This window comes from Drosophila ananassae, chromosome XL (genome assembly GCF_017639315.1).
Source record: "Drosophila ananassae strain 14024-0371.13 chromosome XL, ASM1763931v2, whole genome shotgun sequence".
Classification (NCBI taxonomy): domain Eukaryota; kingdom Metazoa; phylum Arthropoda; class Insecta; order Diptera; family Drosophilidae; genus Drosophila; species Drosophila ananassae.
In genome coordinates, this window is record NC_057931.1 from 11352522 (window position 1) to 11371826 (window position 19305).

Genomic DNA, 19305 nt, shown 5'->3' on the forward strand with positions numbered 1-19305 from the left:
AAATAAAGAATATGGAACCTAAATAAATAATAAACAGGGAAGAATATCACGAACTTGTATTACTATTTAAGAAACTAGCTTAGAAAAACTTAAAAATCAACAAAAGAATGACAAATGCAGCCATTAAGACGAAAAAATAGTATATTTTGTTGCCGTGTCTATTGTTAATATGTTTGTTTCTATTTTTATAGAAATTATTTCATACACCTTACCCACTATAATCATATATTTGGCTTTTAATAAACCGAAAACTATTTTAATTTGTTTTATTTTTAATACGAATGTGACAGGAATGATTGTTAACGATATCGCCAGATTTTATTAGAGACTACATATTGGTTTGTCTGGCGCCGTCCTCTTGTTGATAAAATCAAATCGAAATCGAAATAAAAATTTCAAAATTTCAAAAATCAAAACCCAAGCGAAGGCAAACAAATTAATTACCTAAATCTGTTCACAAAAACCACAAAAATTTGGTCACTTAACTTACTTATAGACTTATAGATCCCATTCCCATGTCTTGTTTTTTATATTGTTCATATATTTTTTTTGTGTCATAAGTTCGCAGTTCCAATTCGAATTTTTCAGTTTGTCATATTTTCTCACATTATTTATTAGCAATACTTAATATATGGTTCATTTTTTTTATTTTTATTTAGTTTTTTTTTGGGGTTTCTGTGTTGGTTTTTTAATTGCGCTCACACGTGCCGGGGACTCAGAGCCAAGAATATTTATTATATTATTGCCATGATATATGGAATGTTTCGGCCATAAAGGGATTTCTTTTCCGCCAAAGGAAGAGTCTTAACGAGGATTTTGCATTACCATTAGGAATTCCTTTATTAATTTTCAATTAAGGCCTTGTTTTGTTATTTCTTGCATTCCTAGTTTCATGACTTTGTTGTGTTGGACTTTTTATGTATTTTTTAATATTTTTAAAAGGAATTCTTTAGCAAAGAATTTCCATTAGCTGAGCACATTTTTAAAAAAATACTTTGCGGCTTAATTTTTAGCTCAAGGATTTATTTTTGATCTTCAAAGTTAATCATTCAAGGTTTATGATTATGATTATTTTTATGATTATTTTTTGGGTTAATCTAAAGACTATTATGCAAAAATAATGGATCTGCAAGGATAATTATGCTTTTTGACTTAAGGATTTTATTTAAGAAGAACTTGGTCCTAAGAATCTTTAGTTTTTAAATATGTTATGATTTTGTATGATTTTATGTCATATATGCTTAAGGATTTTAAGTCTTCTAAGTAGAATCTTCTTAAAATTGTTTTTGGAATTTGTAATTTTTATAATATTTATTTTGAAATCAATTGAATTTATTTTATAAATTTGTAAGCCAATCCGGTTAGCCTCTCTAGACTGCCTTCCTAGGATTGGACCAAAGGGGTTTTTCAGAAATAAAATAAGGGAGATAGCGACAGAGGTCCTGAAGAATGGGAAAGAATGAGCAGGTAGCTTAGGATGCTAACAGGATCACGCCCACAAGAGCCACGCAACATTACAAGGATCTCTTACTTTATATATTTTATTATTTAAGTATAAAAATTAGAAATACTAAATTTAAAAGTAATATTATTAGTAAAATTATGAGTTTTATTTAATTCTTGTTTTTATTAAAAACCAAAACTGTAAGCCTCTCTCAACATGTTGCTGACGGATCTGTAGCAACAACATGTCAGCAGAGTTTTGAGCCAACATTTTGGTGCAGCAGCAGCAGCAGCGGCAGCTTGCGTCAGCAGCGACGTCGGCGTCGACTGCAGCCGTGGCAGACGGCAGGCTGGGCAGGCAGGGCAGGCCGAAGAAAATTGCATGAGCAGCCGAAGATAAACCGAAGCGATCGATCCGATCGGAAACTTTGTTGCCAGCCCAGCCAGCCAGCCAGCCAGCCCTCTCTCGGCGCTGCCTGCGTTGCTTTCGCTGCCGGCGTCGACGTTGCTGCCGACGTCGCTGCCTGTTGGGCCGACTTTTAGTTTATTTATTCCGCCGCCCGACTTGTGTGTTGGACATTATTTTACCAAACGTTCGCAACACCACACAAACAGACACACACACATATACACACACTGTCACACACCCACAAACAAACACAAACACACCTATAATATATATACATATATCCGCTATAGAAAGAGAGAGTCGGAAAAGAGAGCGCGGCGCAGCAGCCGAACCGCACCGCAATCGCACCGCATATACACGGGCGGTTTTAACCGCGAGCTATCTAGTAGATAAACAGTCGCCGACTCGCCGACACAACTGAACTGAAACAGAAAAAATCAAATAAAATTAAAATTAAAATTAACAAAAATAAAATCAAATACAAAATAAAACAATTTATTACGCCGAACTGACAAAAACGAAATCGTATATATGTTGAGACAAGTCTATAATATATAAAGCCTTAAGTCCAAAACCAAATCGAGATTCGAGATTCACAGAAAACGTTCCGTTTGACTAGCGAAGAGAAGAGCTTAAAGATACAAAGATACAAACAAAATACAAAAAAAGATACTGAGTGCGAAAAAAAGTGTAACTGAAACAAGTCTCTAACGAACGAAACTCTATTTCTTCACCATTAATATTATTATTTTTTATTGTTAGAGAGCGAAATTTATGCAAAAAATAAATAGAAAAAATAAAAAATAGAAAATAGAAAACGGCATTATATAGAAAATATATAGAAATCCAAATCGGGGCGCGAAACTTGCGTGTGTTATCTAATCTTGAGGAGAAGTACAAGAACAAAACATCAAGTAGTGCTCTGCTCGTTCGATCGGATCGGGATCGGTAACGGAATCTACTACTATATAGTAAATAAATAATATATATATTATTTAAACAAGAAAAAAAAAATAGAAGCGAGAAAAGCGAGAAACGCGAGTGTGTTGTGTCTGTGGCCGACCTTTGTTTTATTTATTTTTTTTGTGACTGTGAAAACGTGCTGGGAAGCCGGGCTAAAAGTCAATCTATATAGAGAAAAAAAAATACAATAATAACAAGAAATACATATTAAATATCTAAGCCAGAGAAAATGGCCAAGAAGCAGCAGCAAAAGCCACAAAAGCAACGGAAATGGTCGAGTGCCGTCGGCGGAAGTGAGACTTTGGCAACTGCTACCGGAACAGTAATGCTTCTGGACAGAAGCCAATGCCACGCCCACTTAAAAGATGACACCACCACCGCCTTTTACACCTGCTCCACCACCAACACCACCACCAACAATTGCAACAACAACATCAACACTACGAACAACTTGCAACATCACAGAAATATGGAAAAAGTACGTTTGCCAGTTATGATCTGCCACCTGCGCCATCTGATCGCCGTTGCCGGCCTGCTCCTCCTTCTGGTGGCAGTGGGCGGGGCCGAGGGGCGGCGACACGCCCCCCTCATGTTCGAGGAGTCCGATACTGGCAGGCGCAGCAACCGTCCAGCGGGTAAGTGTCACCACCAAACCATTCAATATCGTATGTCGTTTTAAGCTTCTTTCAAGCCAACAATCGAGGTCGCAAAATTAGTAAATATTCTATTAAATAAATTCTCTCCCCATAAACACTGATTTCCTCTAAAAAAAAATTCCATAAGCCAGTATTTCCGTTTAAAATTCCCATTAAATTCCATAAACAATGACTAGTTTTTCATTAGATACTTTTTAGGGTTTGATTTTCTCAGGAAATATGTAGCCGGATGGGGAGAAGAGTTAGATATTCTTTGAAATAATTAAAACCATTTTATTGAAGGGGTTTTTAAAATTAACTTAAAGGTATACGTTTTCTAAGGGATCTAGATTTTTTAAAATAATTTTTGAATATATTATTCCAGGGGGAAAGGTTTCTGTTTAGAAATATTACAAATCAAACATCGTCTAGCATTTTGGGTTTAAAAGTGTTTTAAAAATTATAATTATAATATTTAAAATCTTAAAAGTAGTAGAAATTGTCACATAATAGTTTCTATTATTAAAAGTTTACTGCTTCAAAAAGAATATTTAAAAAATATTAGGGAGTCTAGTCTTTAAAAACTCAACTTTAAACTTCAAACTCTTCAGAGTTTCTTCCAACAACTCATTTATTTTTAATTTTTTCTATAAAATCATTTTAAATATTATACGTATCACATCCTAATTTATGATTCCCCTTGTAAAATATTTGGTCAGAATTATTTAAAAAGAATTCTTTGACCTGCCATGGCTGTGTGATTGCATAAGTTGCATTTCGCATTGCGCATACGCCGTGTCGGCCAATGGCGGCTGCTAGGGTGGCTGCTAGAGGGTGGGTAGCGGGGAAAATCCCTATGCACCACCACCACTGCTAGTGCTAGTGCCACCAATGTGGTGGCAGGTAGAGAATCCCGAGGCGGGACCTGCTCGCACCCCTAATCCCTGGCCCCTGGACGAAGGGATGCCGCCTCTGCCTGGGATATTCCCAGCCTATTATAAAGATTTTTTTTATTGTGTGGACTAATCCGGAAAACGGGAATTCCCTTCCGTTTGCTGCCTGCCGGTCCGGGCCGGTCCTCAGACTCTAGGGAGACTGCGTAGAGAATAGAATCTGAAAGATACTGAGATACAGATACCAATTGCAATTTGTTGCAACTCACACGCTTGATTAGTTGCACATTTCCTGTTTGGGATGGACTCTATAGGCCATGCTCTATAGTATAAGTAGATATAGTTTAGATCGCTATAGTATAGATCTTTATACTATTATGTTTCCCATTTTCTTGGTGGTGCTGCCTGCCACCGCTACTGCTGTTGCATTTTCAATTAAAAACAGATTGCGGTTTAGTTTGCAACCAACTTTGACTTTGAAACGTTACTCGTTTTACATTACCTTTCCTGGCCCTCTCTCTCTATTTAATTTTTTTTTATTATTAATTTTTTTTAATGATGATCTACTCTCTGGAAAGGGGTTCTGTTATAATCACCTCTTGCGTCGAGACCTCTTCGGCATAATTGGCCATTTGTAATAGGAAAGCTGGAACCTCATTTCCCGTTTCGCATCGGAAATCGTAGATGGCACACTTTAACGCCCACATAGAGTGCATCCTACCTGGTAATCTGGATACTATCGCGGCACTCTGGGGGCTACACTCCACCCACTCCAAAAAAAATACTATATATATACAAAGTCTTGGCATAATTTAGTCGTTATATTGGCTGCGAGACACACTTATCCGCTGTTTGGTTTTCTTCTGTTTTTTTTTTTTTGTTTTGAATGAATGAATGAAAAAAAAGACACAACACACTACCATAACAGTTGCCTCTTATTTTTATTTATTACTATTATTATTAACATTTTTGTGAGGAGACTAATCAAACGTCAAAGACCACGCAAAAAAGCCCAACAAACTTGCCAGCCAATTCGTTTTGTTCATTTCGCATTTAATTTAACTGATTAACAAGCTGACCGACCCTCATATCCCCGCCCCTGGCCATCAGCCATCAGCCACCAGCTTCTTCGTGGCCTAAACCCCCCTTACTGAAACCCCCCCTATACTGCCTCTTAGCCCCCTTTTCGGCCCACATTGCCGCCATTCGTCAGCATAATTCATTTATTCAACTGTCTGCCGCCCAGTTAGGTGTTAAAAAGTTGTTAACTTATTTTTAATGAATGCGTGTAAAAAACACAACACACACTCGCACACTCGTCTTGAGACGTTCGTTCGAACAAAAAAAAATCCAAAAAAAGGCAATGAAATATAGAGAAACAAAAACAAAAATAAAAAATTAAAAAAAAAAAGATCAAGATGTGCCTACGTAGAGCCACAACCTCAACAAGCCGCCGGCAACGGCAAAATCGTTTCGTTTTGGTTTTGGTTTTTGGTTTGGGGATCTCTCGAATCTCTCGGCAAACATATCATGATCAGTGGCAGAAAACGTAGACCCAAGAAAAAGGGGGCCGAGCAGGGTATATAGGTATTATACATCCGAAACCGAAACAATTAATACTCTAAAGGGGGCAAGATACTTTTCATAAACTATTGTTTTGAAAAAATATTTAAAATATTATTATAACTAAGTAGTAAATTTGAATATTTAATTACTAACTTGTAGCATAGCTAAGAGACTCTATGGTAGGGCATTTCCCCCCCAAAACGAAACACGTTAAGACCAAAGCCAAAGCCAAAGACTGCCTGACGTTTGTTTGGGGCCGTGTATGTCTGCGACAGCCACCCGAAATCGAAATGAGCCACCGCCATCGTATGTCCGTCTGTCCGTCTGTCCGCCAGTTCGTTGTCAGTTGCATGTCAGCCACTCGAATCTTGTATAAAAAGGGGAAACGACGAGCTGGCTAAAAAATCAGGGGAGAGCCAAACGAAATGCAACCAATTTGTTGCATTTGCCACACAGACGAACAGGAGACGTGTGGGCAGAGGAAGCACTTAATGCCCACAAGGTGTCAAATTGCAGCAAACTCCACATCGCCCACCAAAAAAAAAAACATATATATATACTATAGCTATGTGTGTGTGTCTGGCGTAAATTAATTTGGCCAAGAGCGTAGGCAAAGTAGATACGATACGATCTCATTGAATCGAATCCGTAGGCTCCACGCCGTTTCCGTTCCAATGAATGAAGTTGCAATTTGATTGGACTAACTAACCAAAAAGAAAAAAACTATATTATAACGATGGCAGATTTTTTCTGATATTATGGGCGCCATCCATCTGCAACTGCAACATTCTGTGGCATGCCGCATTCTTGCCATGCATTAATTATCAACTCGCAATCAGCGCTACAGTCCCCCCAGCTCTGGGGTTCCTTTTTTCTAAATTGTGAGATGCATTTGTACGCATCATCTAAATTGTGGATCTCTGATAGCTCGACAGGCGGCAGAACGCGGCAGAAGCTCTAACAGAGGCCAAGCATTAATTGCTGGGCTTATAGGGTTATTTTGTAGAAGAATCGGCTCTGAATGGGTGTGGTTGTAATGGGTTTCAACAGCAATTCAACAACAGAGACACAACCATTAAAAAACATTTCAACAACAGTTCAAAAACTTTCAAAAACAGTTTCAACAACAATTTCAACAACTATTTAGAAATATTTCACCAACAGCTTAACAAGAATTTCACCACTTTTTTCAGCAAAAACGTATTTCAACAACAATTTCTAAATTATAAATTCCTCTCCTCTTTTAATCCCATTTTCCTAAATACCAAAATATACAATTTTCGAATAATATTCAAAATAGCTGACAGTCTCGGAAACAAACCATTTTGTAATTGGGCATGCAATTGCATAGCTTAACAATTAAATTTACCCTTTAATAGTCGCACATGGGCCAAAACATTTTTCAATACATATTTGTACATACTATATTTTATATATGTATGTATAATAAAATTTTTTTCTGTGCAAAAACGCCCACCAAAAATGAGATGAAAGCCCCGAAAAACGCCCGCAAATCGCGTGTCGCGTGACGCGTTTTGTCGGCTGCCCCATTCATTGCAATTCCCAAAAAAATACAAAATACAAAATACAAAAATAACAAAATACAAAAACCAAAAAAAGCAAAAAACAAAAAAAAAAAAAAAGAAGAAAATACATCCTCAACATATTTGTGCAACTTATCAGCGCATTTAAAATTAGCTGGCAACACAACGTAAATGTATTCAGAATTGTTGGTGTTGTTTGTTTTTGATATTGTTGTATATATTTGTTATTTTTGTTGTTGTTGTTGTTGCAGTTTGTTGTTATAGTTGTTGTTGTTGTACGGGGCAAGTCTCAGAGTCGCGTGATTTGGTTTGTAAATGGGAAGGAAGGCGAACACGATTGGGGATATATATGAAAAATGCAAAAACTAAAACCGAAAACCAAAAACCGAAAAAAAACCAAACCAAAAATAAAAATAGTCATTGAAAATGTTTACGGCCAGGCCTGATCTTCAATGTAGCTTTTACTTGTTTTTGTTGTTTTGATTCTTCCATAAAAAAAAAGTTACAAAAAAGATATAGGAATATATAGGTATTTGATTTGCTTCGGATATATAGTGTTTTCTAAATGATCCATAGATCGTTTGGTATTTACAGAACCAAACCGAATTGCATTTTAAAAACTGCCAGGGTATATTCTAGACAAGAAACACAAATGGTTTATTATTATAAGATTTTAAAACTATTTCTTAAATATTTTGATAGGTTGATAGGTACTACAACTATAGTACATTAAATTCTAAGCTCTGCCTTAGCCTTACTGTTTGCTTATATATTTAAATTTCTAATTTTTAAATGAAATTTGTTTAAACCTTTATATAAGCCAAAAAAAGCGTAATATCATTCTATTTTTTTTTTTAATTTCTTGGCTAAAACCCATAAGCAAAAAAAAAAGAAAGCAACCGCCAAACAAATTTGAACGAGCCCCCTTTTTTTTTGGTTTTGGGGGGCAAGGCGGCTTCTTTACTTTTCAACCAAGTGTATATACATTTATACTTAAATATATATTTTTGTTTAATTATATATATACTTATATATATATTTTTTTGAAATTTTTTTTGAAGACAGGAAGAGACTTTTTTAGGGAGGGAGTGTCCCCCCCAAGGCGCGGGTTTTTCTTTTTTGTTGTTTGCCGGCTGTTGTATTTGTTGTTTCTGTTGACTTTCTCACTCCCAAACTGTCATAAATTATCAGGCGGAAAAGCCAACAGTCTCCCCTGGTAGTACCTCCCACCTTTACAGACCAGAACCCCGCCTCCTCCTTACATTCTAACCGCCTCAGTTAATCAACGATTAGAAATCTTCATTAGAACTGGCGTGTCCCCAAAAAATGATTAGACGAAAAAAAAAATTGAAAAAATAATTGTATACGTATTGAGGAAAGTCTAGAGCAAACATTTTTCATTTTTGTTTGCTTTGCACTTAAATAATTTAATTGCTTATAAAACAAACAAGAGGCCGAACCAGTTCGTGAACCATTTTAACAAATATTTCATTTGGTTTTTATCGCTTCTCTATATTTTTAACTTTTTTTGTTGTTTGCCGCCGATTGACTGATTGACAGTCCGGCACTCGTAGCTGTCAAATTTGTAGAACTTTTTTCCACAAAAAAAATAAAATAAAATAATATAATATATACATATATAAACAATATAGAGATATAAAAAATGTTGAGGACGCCTCATTGAATTTTATGATATCCGATGTTGAGCTTTAACATTTGCGCTAATTATTTTGCCACAATTAATTAAGGCGCAAAATAAAAATAACATTAAACAAGAGAGGGAAAATAAATAAATATATATAATATATACATGTTGTATATATTATTTTTGTGTGTAAGTGTGTGCGAGTGTGTGTGGTCTATATATTCCGATCTGCGCTGATCTTTTAACTCAATTAAAAGCGCGTACGAGCGCCAAAATTTTCAAAGGCACTTCTTTCTGTCCCTGTAGAGATACATATATAGAAGACACATATATATATCAAATAATATATATATATATTTAGCCGACAATTCGACGCCGACGTTCTGCGTCATGTGAGTCAGCGGCGTCGACTGCAGCTGCGACTGTGGCAGCGACTGTGGCAGCAACGCATTTGGCAATAATCACAATTGCTAGGCGAAAATTTGTTGCCTCCCCCCCTTATTTTTTTTTTTTTTGGCCACCAACACGATGACACATGTATTCCCCCCTTGGCCACGCCCCTTTAAGGCTAGTGGCTTTTTGGTCCTGTTTTCTTTCGAGTGTAATTAGCACATTGTAGAGCCAGAGCTGCAGCAAAGAAACATAGAGCACTATTTAGAAAATGACACAACCCACAAAATTGTCACAACAATTTAACAAGATTTACAAGAAATTGTTCAAATAATTGTTAATACTGAAATGTATACTTTAGACAATTTTTGAATGGAAATAAATAGGGGTTTAAGACTTGCAGTTTTTCAAAATTGTTTTTTAAACATACGGCTTAGAAAAAAACTTTTAAAATCTTAAAAAAATATATATTAAATATATATATAGTATAAATATGAGTGTATATATTTAAAATATAAATTTTAAAATAAAAAACTATATATATATGTGATTCTAAAATTCTAAAACTAAACTTTTTGGAGACACTTTTTCAAAAAAAAAAAAAAAGAAAGAATAGTTCCCATAAACCAGTTTAAACTTTAAAGCAATTTTTTCGAACAGTTTCGAACTCTAAACTTGCCTCAAAGAGACCGAGAGAAAGCTTGCAGTTTTGTCGCCTGTTAAGTGCCACAAAATTGCAAGAAAGTGGAAGGAAAAATGAGGGGAACTGTGTGGATTGCGATATTATTTTTAACATTTGTTTGCTAATGACTCGTATGCCGCAAAATGTTTGCCCAGACACTTTCGAGTTGTGCCTCTTTTCGTGGCACCATAATTTGTTGCAATTTGCTCTCTCCATCTCTCTTTTCGTGTATCTCGACCATCTCTTTGTGGCGAGAGTCAATGCACCATATTGGAGGTGAAAAAAAGAAAAATCACAAAATGATTTTATTTCTAGACATTTCGTCTTAAATTAAATTTAAAAATAAAAATGCATATAAAATGCATGTATTTTTGTGGCTTGGTATTGGTAATGCCTGCCACCCACTCACCCCATCCCCTCTTGTATTATTTTTTTGGAATTTTGATTTTTCATTAAAATATTTACATGAAATACTCGTATTTTTGGCGAAAATTATTCGGCTATTCGCCCGTTTTTCATGCCTTGCTTGTCAATCAAGAGTCGCAATCTCAATCTCAATCCCCAATAATAATGCCAAAAACAGCCAAGTGCACAAACAAATAAACAATTGAATCAATTTATGCACAAATTGCTCGTAATATTCTTTTCTTTCCAATCTATAGAAATAATAATATTTTTTTGTGCTTATTTCGGGGTCATACATCAAATTGTCTAGACAAATTGTGGCAAAAAGCATTAGAAACAATAACAACAGCTGGGGCTAAGATACAAAAAATACAAAATAATAAAAAACAGGAAGTGGAGTGTCAGGAAAAAGAGAGATAGCAAATAGGGCTAAAGATGGCCTAAACAGACAGGTGGACAGGTGGAGAGCTCAAGGTCTCTTTTGGCCATTTTTGGGTCAAGAAAGGGCTAACTATAACGATAGCATTCCCAACTAATTTTGGTTTTAAAAAATTTGTAACTAATTTCTTCCACTTAATTATGAACTAATTTCAGACCAAACACCAATTTCTTTCAATTATTTGTGGAATTAATTTAATTGTTATGCTCGCTGGGACTCTCCCTCCATGAACAAGTTGAAAGATCAAGACTTTGGAATATGATTAATGGACATTACGGGGACTATCATCCCATATATTATACAGTATAATGCTTCTGATGTCTTGTGTACTTTCCTACATATTATATTCTATTGCTCCGAGTCTTATTTTTATTGTTTTGCTATTGCAAGTGTGTGTGTTTTTTTTTTTATTTTTTATTTAAATTGTTTCGCACGCAAATAAAACTGGCGCCAATGACAAGAGGCAGAGGCGTCAGCCGAGTCCGTGGCAGAGGCAGCAGCAGCAGCAGCAGCAGCGGCAGAGCCACAAATAACAAAAACAAAAATTGATAAACGTCGCGCGTCGTTAGCGCCACTTATCACGTATACGCCATGGGTACCGCCAAGCGGTACAGTGGCTGCGTTAACTCAGTGGCTCCAAAAAAAAAATGGCAAAAAAATGTGAATTTTAGGCCACCCGCTATCACGTTTATTTAGCTAATTAGTTTATAGTCCCAGCCCCCTTCTTGTTCTATTTTTTAGATTTTTTTCTTTATAAAGTATTTTTTTTTTAGCAACCAAATGTGAAATATCAAAAAAAAAAATAGCAGCGATATGGAATTGTGAATGATGTGTGCGATAACACGAAAAAAACCTGACAGGTGTTTGGCTTAAAAAAATTCACAAACAAAAAAAAATAACAATCAATTAGGTTATCTAAAAAAAAAAGTTTCTTTAAAAAAAAACAGCCTTACAATTAACCAATTTATTTCCAACACTTGAAAAGTTTCCCAAACTTGACTTAATTTAAATTTATTTATTTTTGTCGTGCTTGGCGGCTTCTTTTGTTTCGTTTACATTTTTTATGAGTGGCGCCAAAAGTTTTAGCATAATTTTTGGTCTCAGACATTTTAAAATGTATTAATAATTTAACGCGTTGCCTTAACGATTTGCATACGATTTTGTGGGATTTTGTATTGCCAATTAACTAAACAAGAAATCCACATTTTAGGCTAGCTCCTAGCCAGGCTAGGAGGCTACGAGGAGAGTTGTTGGCATTTGTAATTGAAAACGCTGCCGGAAGCAAATCAAACGCCTCTTCAGTTAATCTGGCGCCAATTGCATCTTGGCCATCTCAGACATCTTGGCCATCTCCGGCATCTTGGCCGGGCCAGCTCACTGCTGCCCACCCGTATCAGTCTCAAAACCTGAACAGGCCACAGACAGACATCTTCGTATTGGGATTTATAGTTAATTAGTTGCTGATCGATTGCCAATCCCCTTTGGAGATATAATTTTTCGTTTTCCCCATTTATTTCGTGGGCGTCTGTCATTTGGCTTATGAATTTTCATTATTATTATTAAGCTCGACATCATCTGTTTTTAAATATATACATTTTTTATGGGCAATTGCACTGCGACTGGCGCCAGCAACCTGAAAAAATATATTTAGCTCGCAATTCCTATATAGATCTTAAATGGCAATTGAGGAAATCAGAACATGCCCAAAAATACAACATATATCCGACACAATTTAACAAAATTTATGAACTCATTACCTTTTATTCTTTACTTGCAGTTACCGAGTGTCAGTTTGGCAAAGTTTTGAGGGAATTGGGCTCGACCTGGTATGCGGACTTGGGACCTCCATTCGGGGTTATGTATTGCATCCGATGTGAATGTGTGGCGGTAAGTTTTATATTTTCTTATTTTTAATAATTATTTAAGAGCTTGAAGGTTAGTTTTTGTTAGAGTTTCTTTTAATTAAAGTTAGGACAGTAAAGGAAAAACTACTTGCCAACTTCTTGTGGCCAATATATGCTTTGAAACTAATTTTAAAAATTTTTTAAAAATCCCATAAAATATTAGATAACTCTACCTTGTTAGCCAGTGTATATTTTGGGTAAAAGCAGTTGAAAAACTCACCTTCAATGCATTTTGTGGCCTCTGACAATCCGCAAACAAATTCGGTCGGGGCGGGCCTCTGAGTAGAGATTTTGACTAATGACCGTCGACATTCGCTACAAGCTACAAAACGTCAGTGTCCAAAAAAAAAAAAACAAAAAAAATATTAAAAACACTTAAAAAAAATAGGAAACAGGAAAATAGAGAAAAGATATTTTATTTAGAGAAATATGTGGCAGCTAGAGAAGGAAAATGATTGTGTTTTTTTGATTTTTGGACGCGCCTTAATTTATGGCATTTCCACGCATGATTAATATCGATTTTAAAGCTTTCCATTCTATAGATAAATTGAAAAATAAATTCAATAAATATTATTCTTCAAATATTGAATACAAAAAATACGAGAACCAGTCTATAGGTACATTTTTCGAGAGATGAAAATTAATTAATGCCATAGCTAAATATTGTTAGTCTGCGATGGACCAGACATCCCATGGATATATTTCTTTAGATATATAGTCTTAAGATATATAGTAACTTCTCCAGTGTTATATACTGCCCCTCCTTTTTGTTTTTAATTTTTAATGTGCATTGCATAAAAGTCAGCTTTGAAATTAATTAATTATAATTTATGTTGGCTGCAGCGTCGCCAATGAGCACATCATAAAATTATTTAAAACATGTTGCTGCTGTTGAACTTTAAGCACGAAGACGACGCGGCGGCAACATCGTCTCATCATCGTCATCGAGACATCAAGAGCAGTCCAATAAAAATTAATAATAAAAAAAACACAGCCAGAGGGACATCAAAAAGACAAACAGCAGCAGCCAAAAAAAGAAGAAGCTCTCTAACAAATTCATAAAAATAAAAAAGATATATAATTATAATTAAAAAAAGCAATATCGCAACCTGATTTAGACCAGATTCGATGGCCAACAAATCAAAGATTTTGGACAGGTCGACAGGCCTGGGAATCTGCATTACTAATTCCAATTAATTTTTTATTTCAACGCTTGTTTTATTAATATATTTTATGTATATTTTTTATCCCTATTTTAATTATATTTTATTATTTACTTTGCAGATACCCAAGAAGCGCCGCATTGTTGCACGCGTCCAGTGTCGCAATATTAAAAACGAGTGCCCGCCGGCAAAATGCGATGATCCCATCTCCTTGCCCGGAAAATGCTGCAAAACTTGTCCTGGCGATAGAAATGGTAAGTCTATATGACATGTATATTTTTTTTAAATTTTTAAAACAACAAGAACCAGAGACGAGGCTGCTTCAAAAGCGAGAGACATGTCATAAATTTTGATAATGTTTCAATATTTTGACACAAAACGGGATTAAATCTTTAGACAAAAAAGAAAAATATTAAATGGATTTAATCAAGCGATTGTTAGTCCGATTCTAAATCTGAATCTGAATCTAAATCTGAATCTGAGTGAATCGTTCGGATATATTGGATATATATTTGTTTGTCTGTCGCCATGAATAATTAAGCGTAGCATCTGAGGCAGCTGCTGCCTGTTGAGGAGGGGACATATACACCTATATGTCTATATCTTTATATACCCAGACAAATATACACTTCTATATATGTATTTATATAGAAAGATATTTGGTCGAAACGCGTAAATTGTTTATGAAAAATTACTTGGCCCGAAATGAAGGTCAGCGCTACGCAATTTATATTTCGTTTTTATGTCTCTCTGTCTCTCAGTCTGTCGCCGATGTTATGGACGATATAGGGCCCATATAGCCATTCCCATTCCGATTTCGATTCTCATTCCAATTCTGAATCCGATTTCTGTTTTTCGGCAAACTACTTAGCATGGCATATATGTTTCAAAGCACTTTTTTGTCTCTGCCTTTTTTTTTTTGCATTTATTTATTGCCTTTGTTTTTTTTTGGGTTTTGTGTTTTGTTTTAATTTTATTTTCAATTTATTTGATATCACCGGGAACGGCGGCGCCTGAAGTTGTTTCGGTTTCTATATAATCGTTCGGAGAGCCAAGAGCATTTCAAGTATTTATTCGGAGGTCCCATTGGGGGCGCACGTGCCGCATTTGAAGTTGAATTTAATAGACCAATTACCAAGCAAAAAGAAAATGTTAAAAAAATACTACATTTTTTTTTTATATATATATAATATTTAAATATATATATTTTAGCTTTTTAAACATAATTTATGCTTGAGAAGGCCAGGCAATGCCTCAGTGACTCACATGAACAGACTTTCTGCCCAACAGTTTTGCAGAAAAGCTTTTAAAAAATATTCCTAAAAAATATTTCTACACTTTACGTTAAATATATGGATATATTTTTAGTTCCTTAACTCTGTCTTTGAGACATTTTTCACATAATCAGGCAAGTGCTGGCTAAATTCCAGTCTTTCTTGGTGGAAATGCATGTTGCATGTTGCTGGCTGGATGGCTGGCTGGCTGGATGGCTGGCTTGCCGGCCTGTTGCTAGTTGCTGTGTGGCATGGGGCAAACTGGTTGCCACCGAACGGGAATGGGGTTACCCCCGGGGAGGGTCGGAGGGGGGCCTGGCCCGGTGTGGAGGGGTCGCTGCCGCACATCATTAGTTTCCGTTTTGCGGCAATTTTTCATTTTCTTATGCAAAAAGCCGTTGACCCGCGAACCTTTTTTCTGCCTTCCTTCTTTTTTTCTTCAAAAAACTCAAAAAACAATTTCACTTTTAAGTGTTTAGGCTTTTTGTTAAATTTTATAACTATTAATATATATATATAGGTAGTTTTTGGTGTGGTTTTGAGCACATAAAAAGTAGTAACAACTCGACTCCCAACTCGTTTGCCATAAATAGTTAGAAGGCACGGGCGCGGCTTTGGCTTTTCCAGCGCGACGAGACTCTTTGGCTCTCACGCAGTCAGGCCATCCTATGGCCATCCTATAGTATATGGCCTATAGCCAGTCAGTCCATGGCTATTGTACAAATATTTTCCACTAACAACAAAGCAACAGCAGCAACAGCAACAGCAGCAGCAGCAACATCAGCAAGTTGCAACGATCGTTTCCAAAGTTATTTTTTGCCTAACTTGGTTTTTTGCTTCATAGTCGGCATATTATGCTTACACCGAGAGAAATTATTATATTCTAAATTGGATATAATCAATGAGGAATTTTTAAAAATTTTCTAAATATTTTTAAAGCCTTAGAACCGAAAAGGGAAGCAGAGAAAGGATAGCAACTATATTAGAGTCTTTCTGACTTTCAGCCTTTCGAAATTCGTATTCTCAAGCTCCTGTTCATTCAAATGAGTCCTTACTGTACCGGACAAGTCCTGGGCAAGTTGTCAGTGGAATGGAGAGCCCGGAGACCGATGCCTGAAGCTTGAAGCTCATGACATGGCCATATAATCAACATCAACAATTGCCTTACCTTCGTTAAATGTCCATTTTGGGATCGAATCTTTTGGCTCTTCACTCCAGCCATCTCTTTCCTGGCTCAGTTATCCCTCTCTGTCTACCATTCCCCTGGCTTGTCATTAATTTATTCGTGGTATTTTTTTTTTTGTTTCGTTTCATTTTTATAATGACATAACTCGAGCATTTTAACGCTTATTAAATTATCTCATTTGCCGCCACAAACGGCGGGCGGTCCCTAAACTGCCCAAAAAAGGGAAGGGGCTATATCTTCACGAAAGAGATGGCTATCTATAGATAGATAGAGAGAGAGAGAGGGCACTTCTTCAGGTAGACAATAAAAGTTAATGTTTTTCGATTCCATACCGATGGAATCGATCCCATTAAGAGACCCGAGAGACTTGACAATTCAACTTGATGACATCTTCTGTGGTCCGTTTGTTCCTTTTTCTTCTTTATTTATTTTTACTTTTTTTTTTTAACTTTTATTTTACCCTACCCCCAACCTATATCTTGATCTGAATTCCGATTTTGATTCGGATACCCGAAGATCTTCGAACAGCCAGCACAACATTGTGGCGAGACAAAAGGATCGCCGCGCATTTTTATGGCCGGGCGTGAGGTGCGTCCCTCGATCGTCCAATAAAATCTTTAACTTTATCTTTAATCTCTATCTTTATCTTTATCGGTTCTGGATCGGTGGCGGGAGTGTTGAACGGAACTGTCTATTAACCAGACCCTTTTCTTCTAAATGGAGATTTTGGATTAAAGATAAGGTCCCAGAACTAGAGCTAAAGAGGTTAGGGTTTCGGTTGGAAATCAACTAAGTAGTTTAGGGGTTAGGCTAGCATTTATATATCCATATAATAGTCCGATAAAAATTGTAATTTATTTTTATAGATATATGTATATGTGTATATTCCCGAGTGATCTACATTTCTCACGTGCCTGGAATTTCTTGGAAAACCCAAAATGTATATCTCCAAAAATAAGATCATTTGTACATTTTGCCATTTCATTTCAAACGATCGGTTCTGTTGATTTTTTCTCGGTTTCTCGGTTCTCTTATTTTTTTCACGTTATTTCTTCTTTTTTGTTAATGAGCTGCCGCCAGAGATTCTTTTTGGGGTCTTGAGCCCCACATACCAAATACCAAAGCGTTGAGTCAATCCCGAGGTGTCGTTTGTCTTACGGTTGCGGCTTTGTCGGCTTGCCAGTTCCCCTTCTATCCGTTCTGTCCGCGGTGTCCGCTCTGTCCGTTTGTCCGTTTGCCTACCGCTACCCATTCCAACTCGGAGCAACGTGTCGTCGTCTTTGTGCTCACCAAAACTCATTTATCTTGGCTTACAGACCCCAAGTGAGGAAAAAAAAAAAAACAAAAAAAAAGAAACGAAAATTTCATTCATCTGCAAGCGCGATTCAAGGGCAGAGATGCCTGCAATGACTTCAAGCTTGGAAGAGACACCAATAAGCCCCAAGAATGTAGAGCCCACAAATTGAAAAAAAAAAAAAAAGAACAGAAAAGGCTAAGAAAGAAGCGGGTAGCTAAGGCCAAAACTGGCTGGCGAAGTGGCTCGTATTAAGATCAGGCGATAAGATCGGACAGCAGAAGCCACAGAAGAGGCCCAGCTCTGAGGTTCGAGGTCCGAGGTCCCAAGTCCGAGGTCCGAGGGCCAGGAAACCCAGAACCCTGGAGTCTGGATAGTCTGGATGACCATCCAGAGGGGCTCTCAATAAAATGCTATACAAGGTGTCAGATTTGTCGCCCTTCATTATGCGATGCCGACGTCTTGGCTCCACTACCTTTTCTTTTTTTTTACTTTTTTTTTGCGGCTTAAAAAGGTTGGGGATTTCGAGAAGGAGCCCAGCCGGGCACACAGCATAAAATAATCGAAATGCCAATGTGGCATCATCGACAGCCACTACTGGCACTTGGCACTTGGCACTGAGAGAAAATGTCTTTCCTTTGCCTTTTTTTTTGGCATTAATCTTTGGCTTTAATCAGCTTTGTGCAATTCTAACGAACTGTAACTGCTGACGATGATGATGGCGATGGTGATGGTGATGGTGATTTATGGGTTTCCCTTCCGAGAGAAGCCGGCCTCGGAATCGGCCTCAGCAGGAGTCAGGCGGGATGTGAGCGGAAATGTGTCCACCTACTTTCACGCCAGAAAATAAGCATGTCATGTGGACACGTTTCCCGGGAATACTACACCTCTGCCACGTACAATATAAACCAGAAACCAGAAACACCCGAAAACAAAGGCACTTCCCCTAGTTAGATGTAGGTTACTCCATAGGAACAACAACAAGCCCAGCTCTTCTACCTGCCGCGCTATTTATGGACGATTAATGAATGCCACCTGGGCGGCGGTGGTGGCGGTAAGGATATCCTACCTGGCAGTGTCCTGTGGCAGCCATGAATGGCTATGCCTGACATCCTCCCTCCGCCTCTGATCCGATCCGATCCGATTCGAACCCCTGCCATGCCATTCACCTACCCATCCGTCCATTCAAATTCCGAATACTGGATGGAATACCGAGTACTATTCAATGGCGGTGTGACCTCTTTGATGAAGCATTTGTTGGTCCTCTTGTTGTTGTCCTCCTAACCATCTAAATTCCATTTAAGGTCACTCAGCACTCAGTATCTCATATCTGATCTCGTTCTCTATCTCTATCTTTCAGATACGGATGTGGCCTTGGATGTGCCAGTGCCCAACGAAGAGGAAGAGCGCAACATGAAACGTAAGTAGTCCAGATCCCATAATCCCAAGGCTTCCTCCCATTTTTTTTGG

At 37.0% G+C, this 19305-nt stretch overlaps 1 protein-coding gene across 4 annotated transcripts in view; it reads left to right on the plus strand.

The window, feature by feature from the left end:
- The window catches only part of LOC6504912 (dorsal-ventral patterning protein Sog), a 28848-nt gene that overhangs the window by 5055 nt on the left and 4488 nt on the right, over nucleotides 1–19305 (plus strand). For 3 of the 4 annotated variants that reach the window (XM_032453371.2, XM_044717215.1, XM_044717216.1), the window contains exons 2-5: nucleotides 2143–3450; nucleotides 12792–12901; nucleotides 14203–14335; nucleotides 19196–19255. In XM_032453371.2, the coding sequence (XP_032309262.1) occupies nucleotides 3045–3450; nucleotides 12792–12901; nucleotides 14203–14335; nucleotides 19196–19255 (709 nt within the window). In that variant the 5' untranslated portion in view covers nucleotides 2143–3044. Of the gene's footprint in view, nucleotides 1–1981; nucleotides 3451–12791; nucleotides 12902–14202; nucleotides 14336–19195; nucleotides 19256–19305 lie in introns of those variants that run through there. The other variant, XM_044717214.1, reaches the window with a different exon arrangement.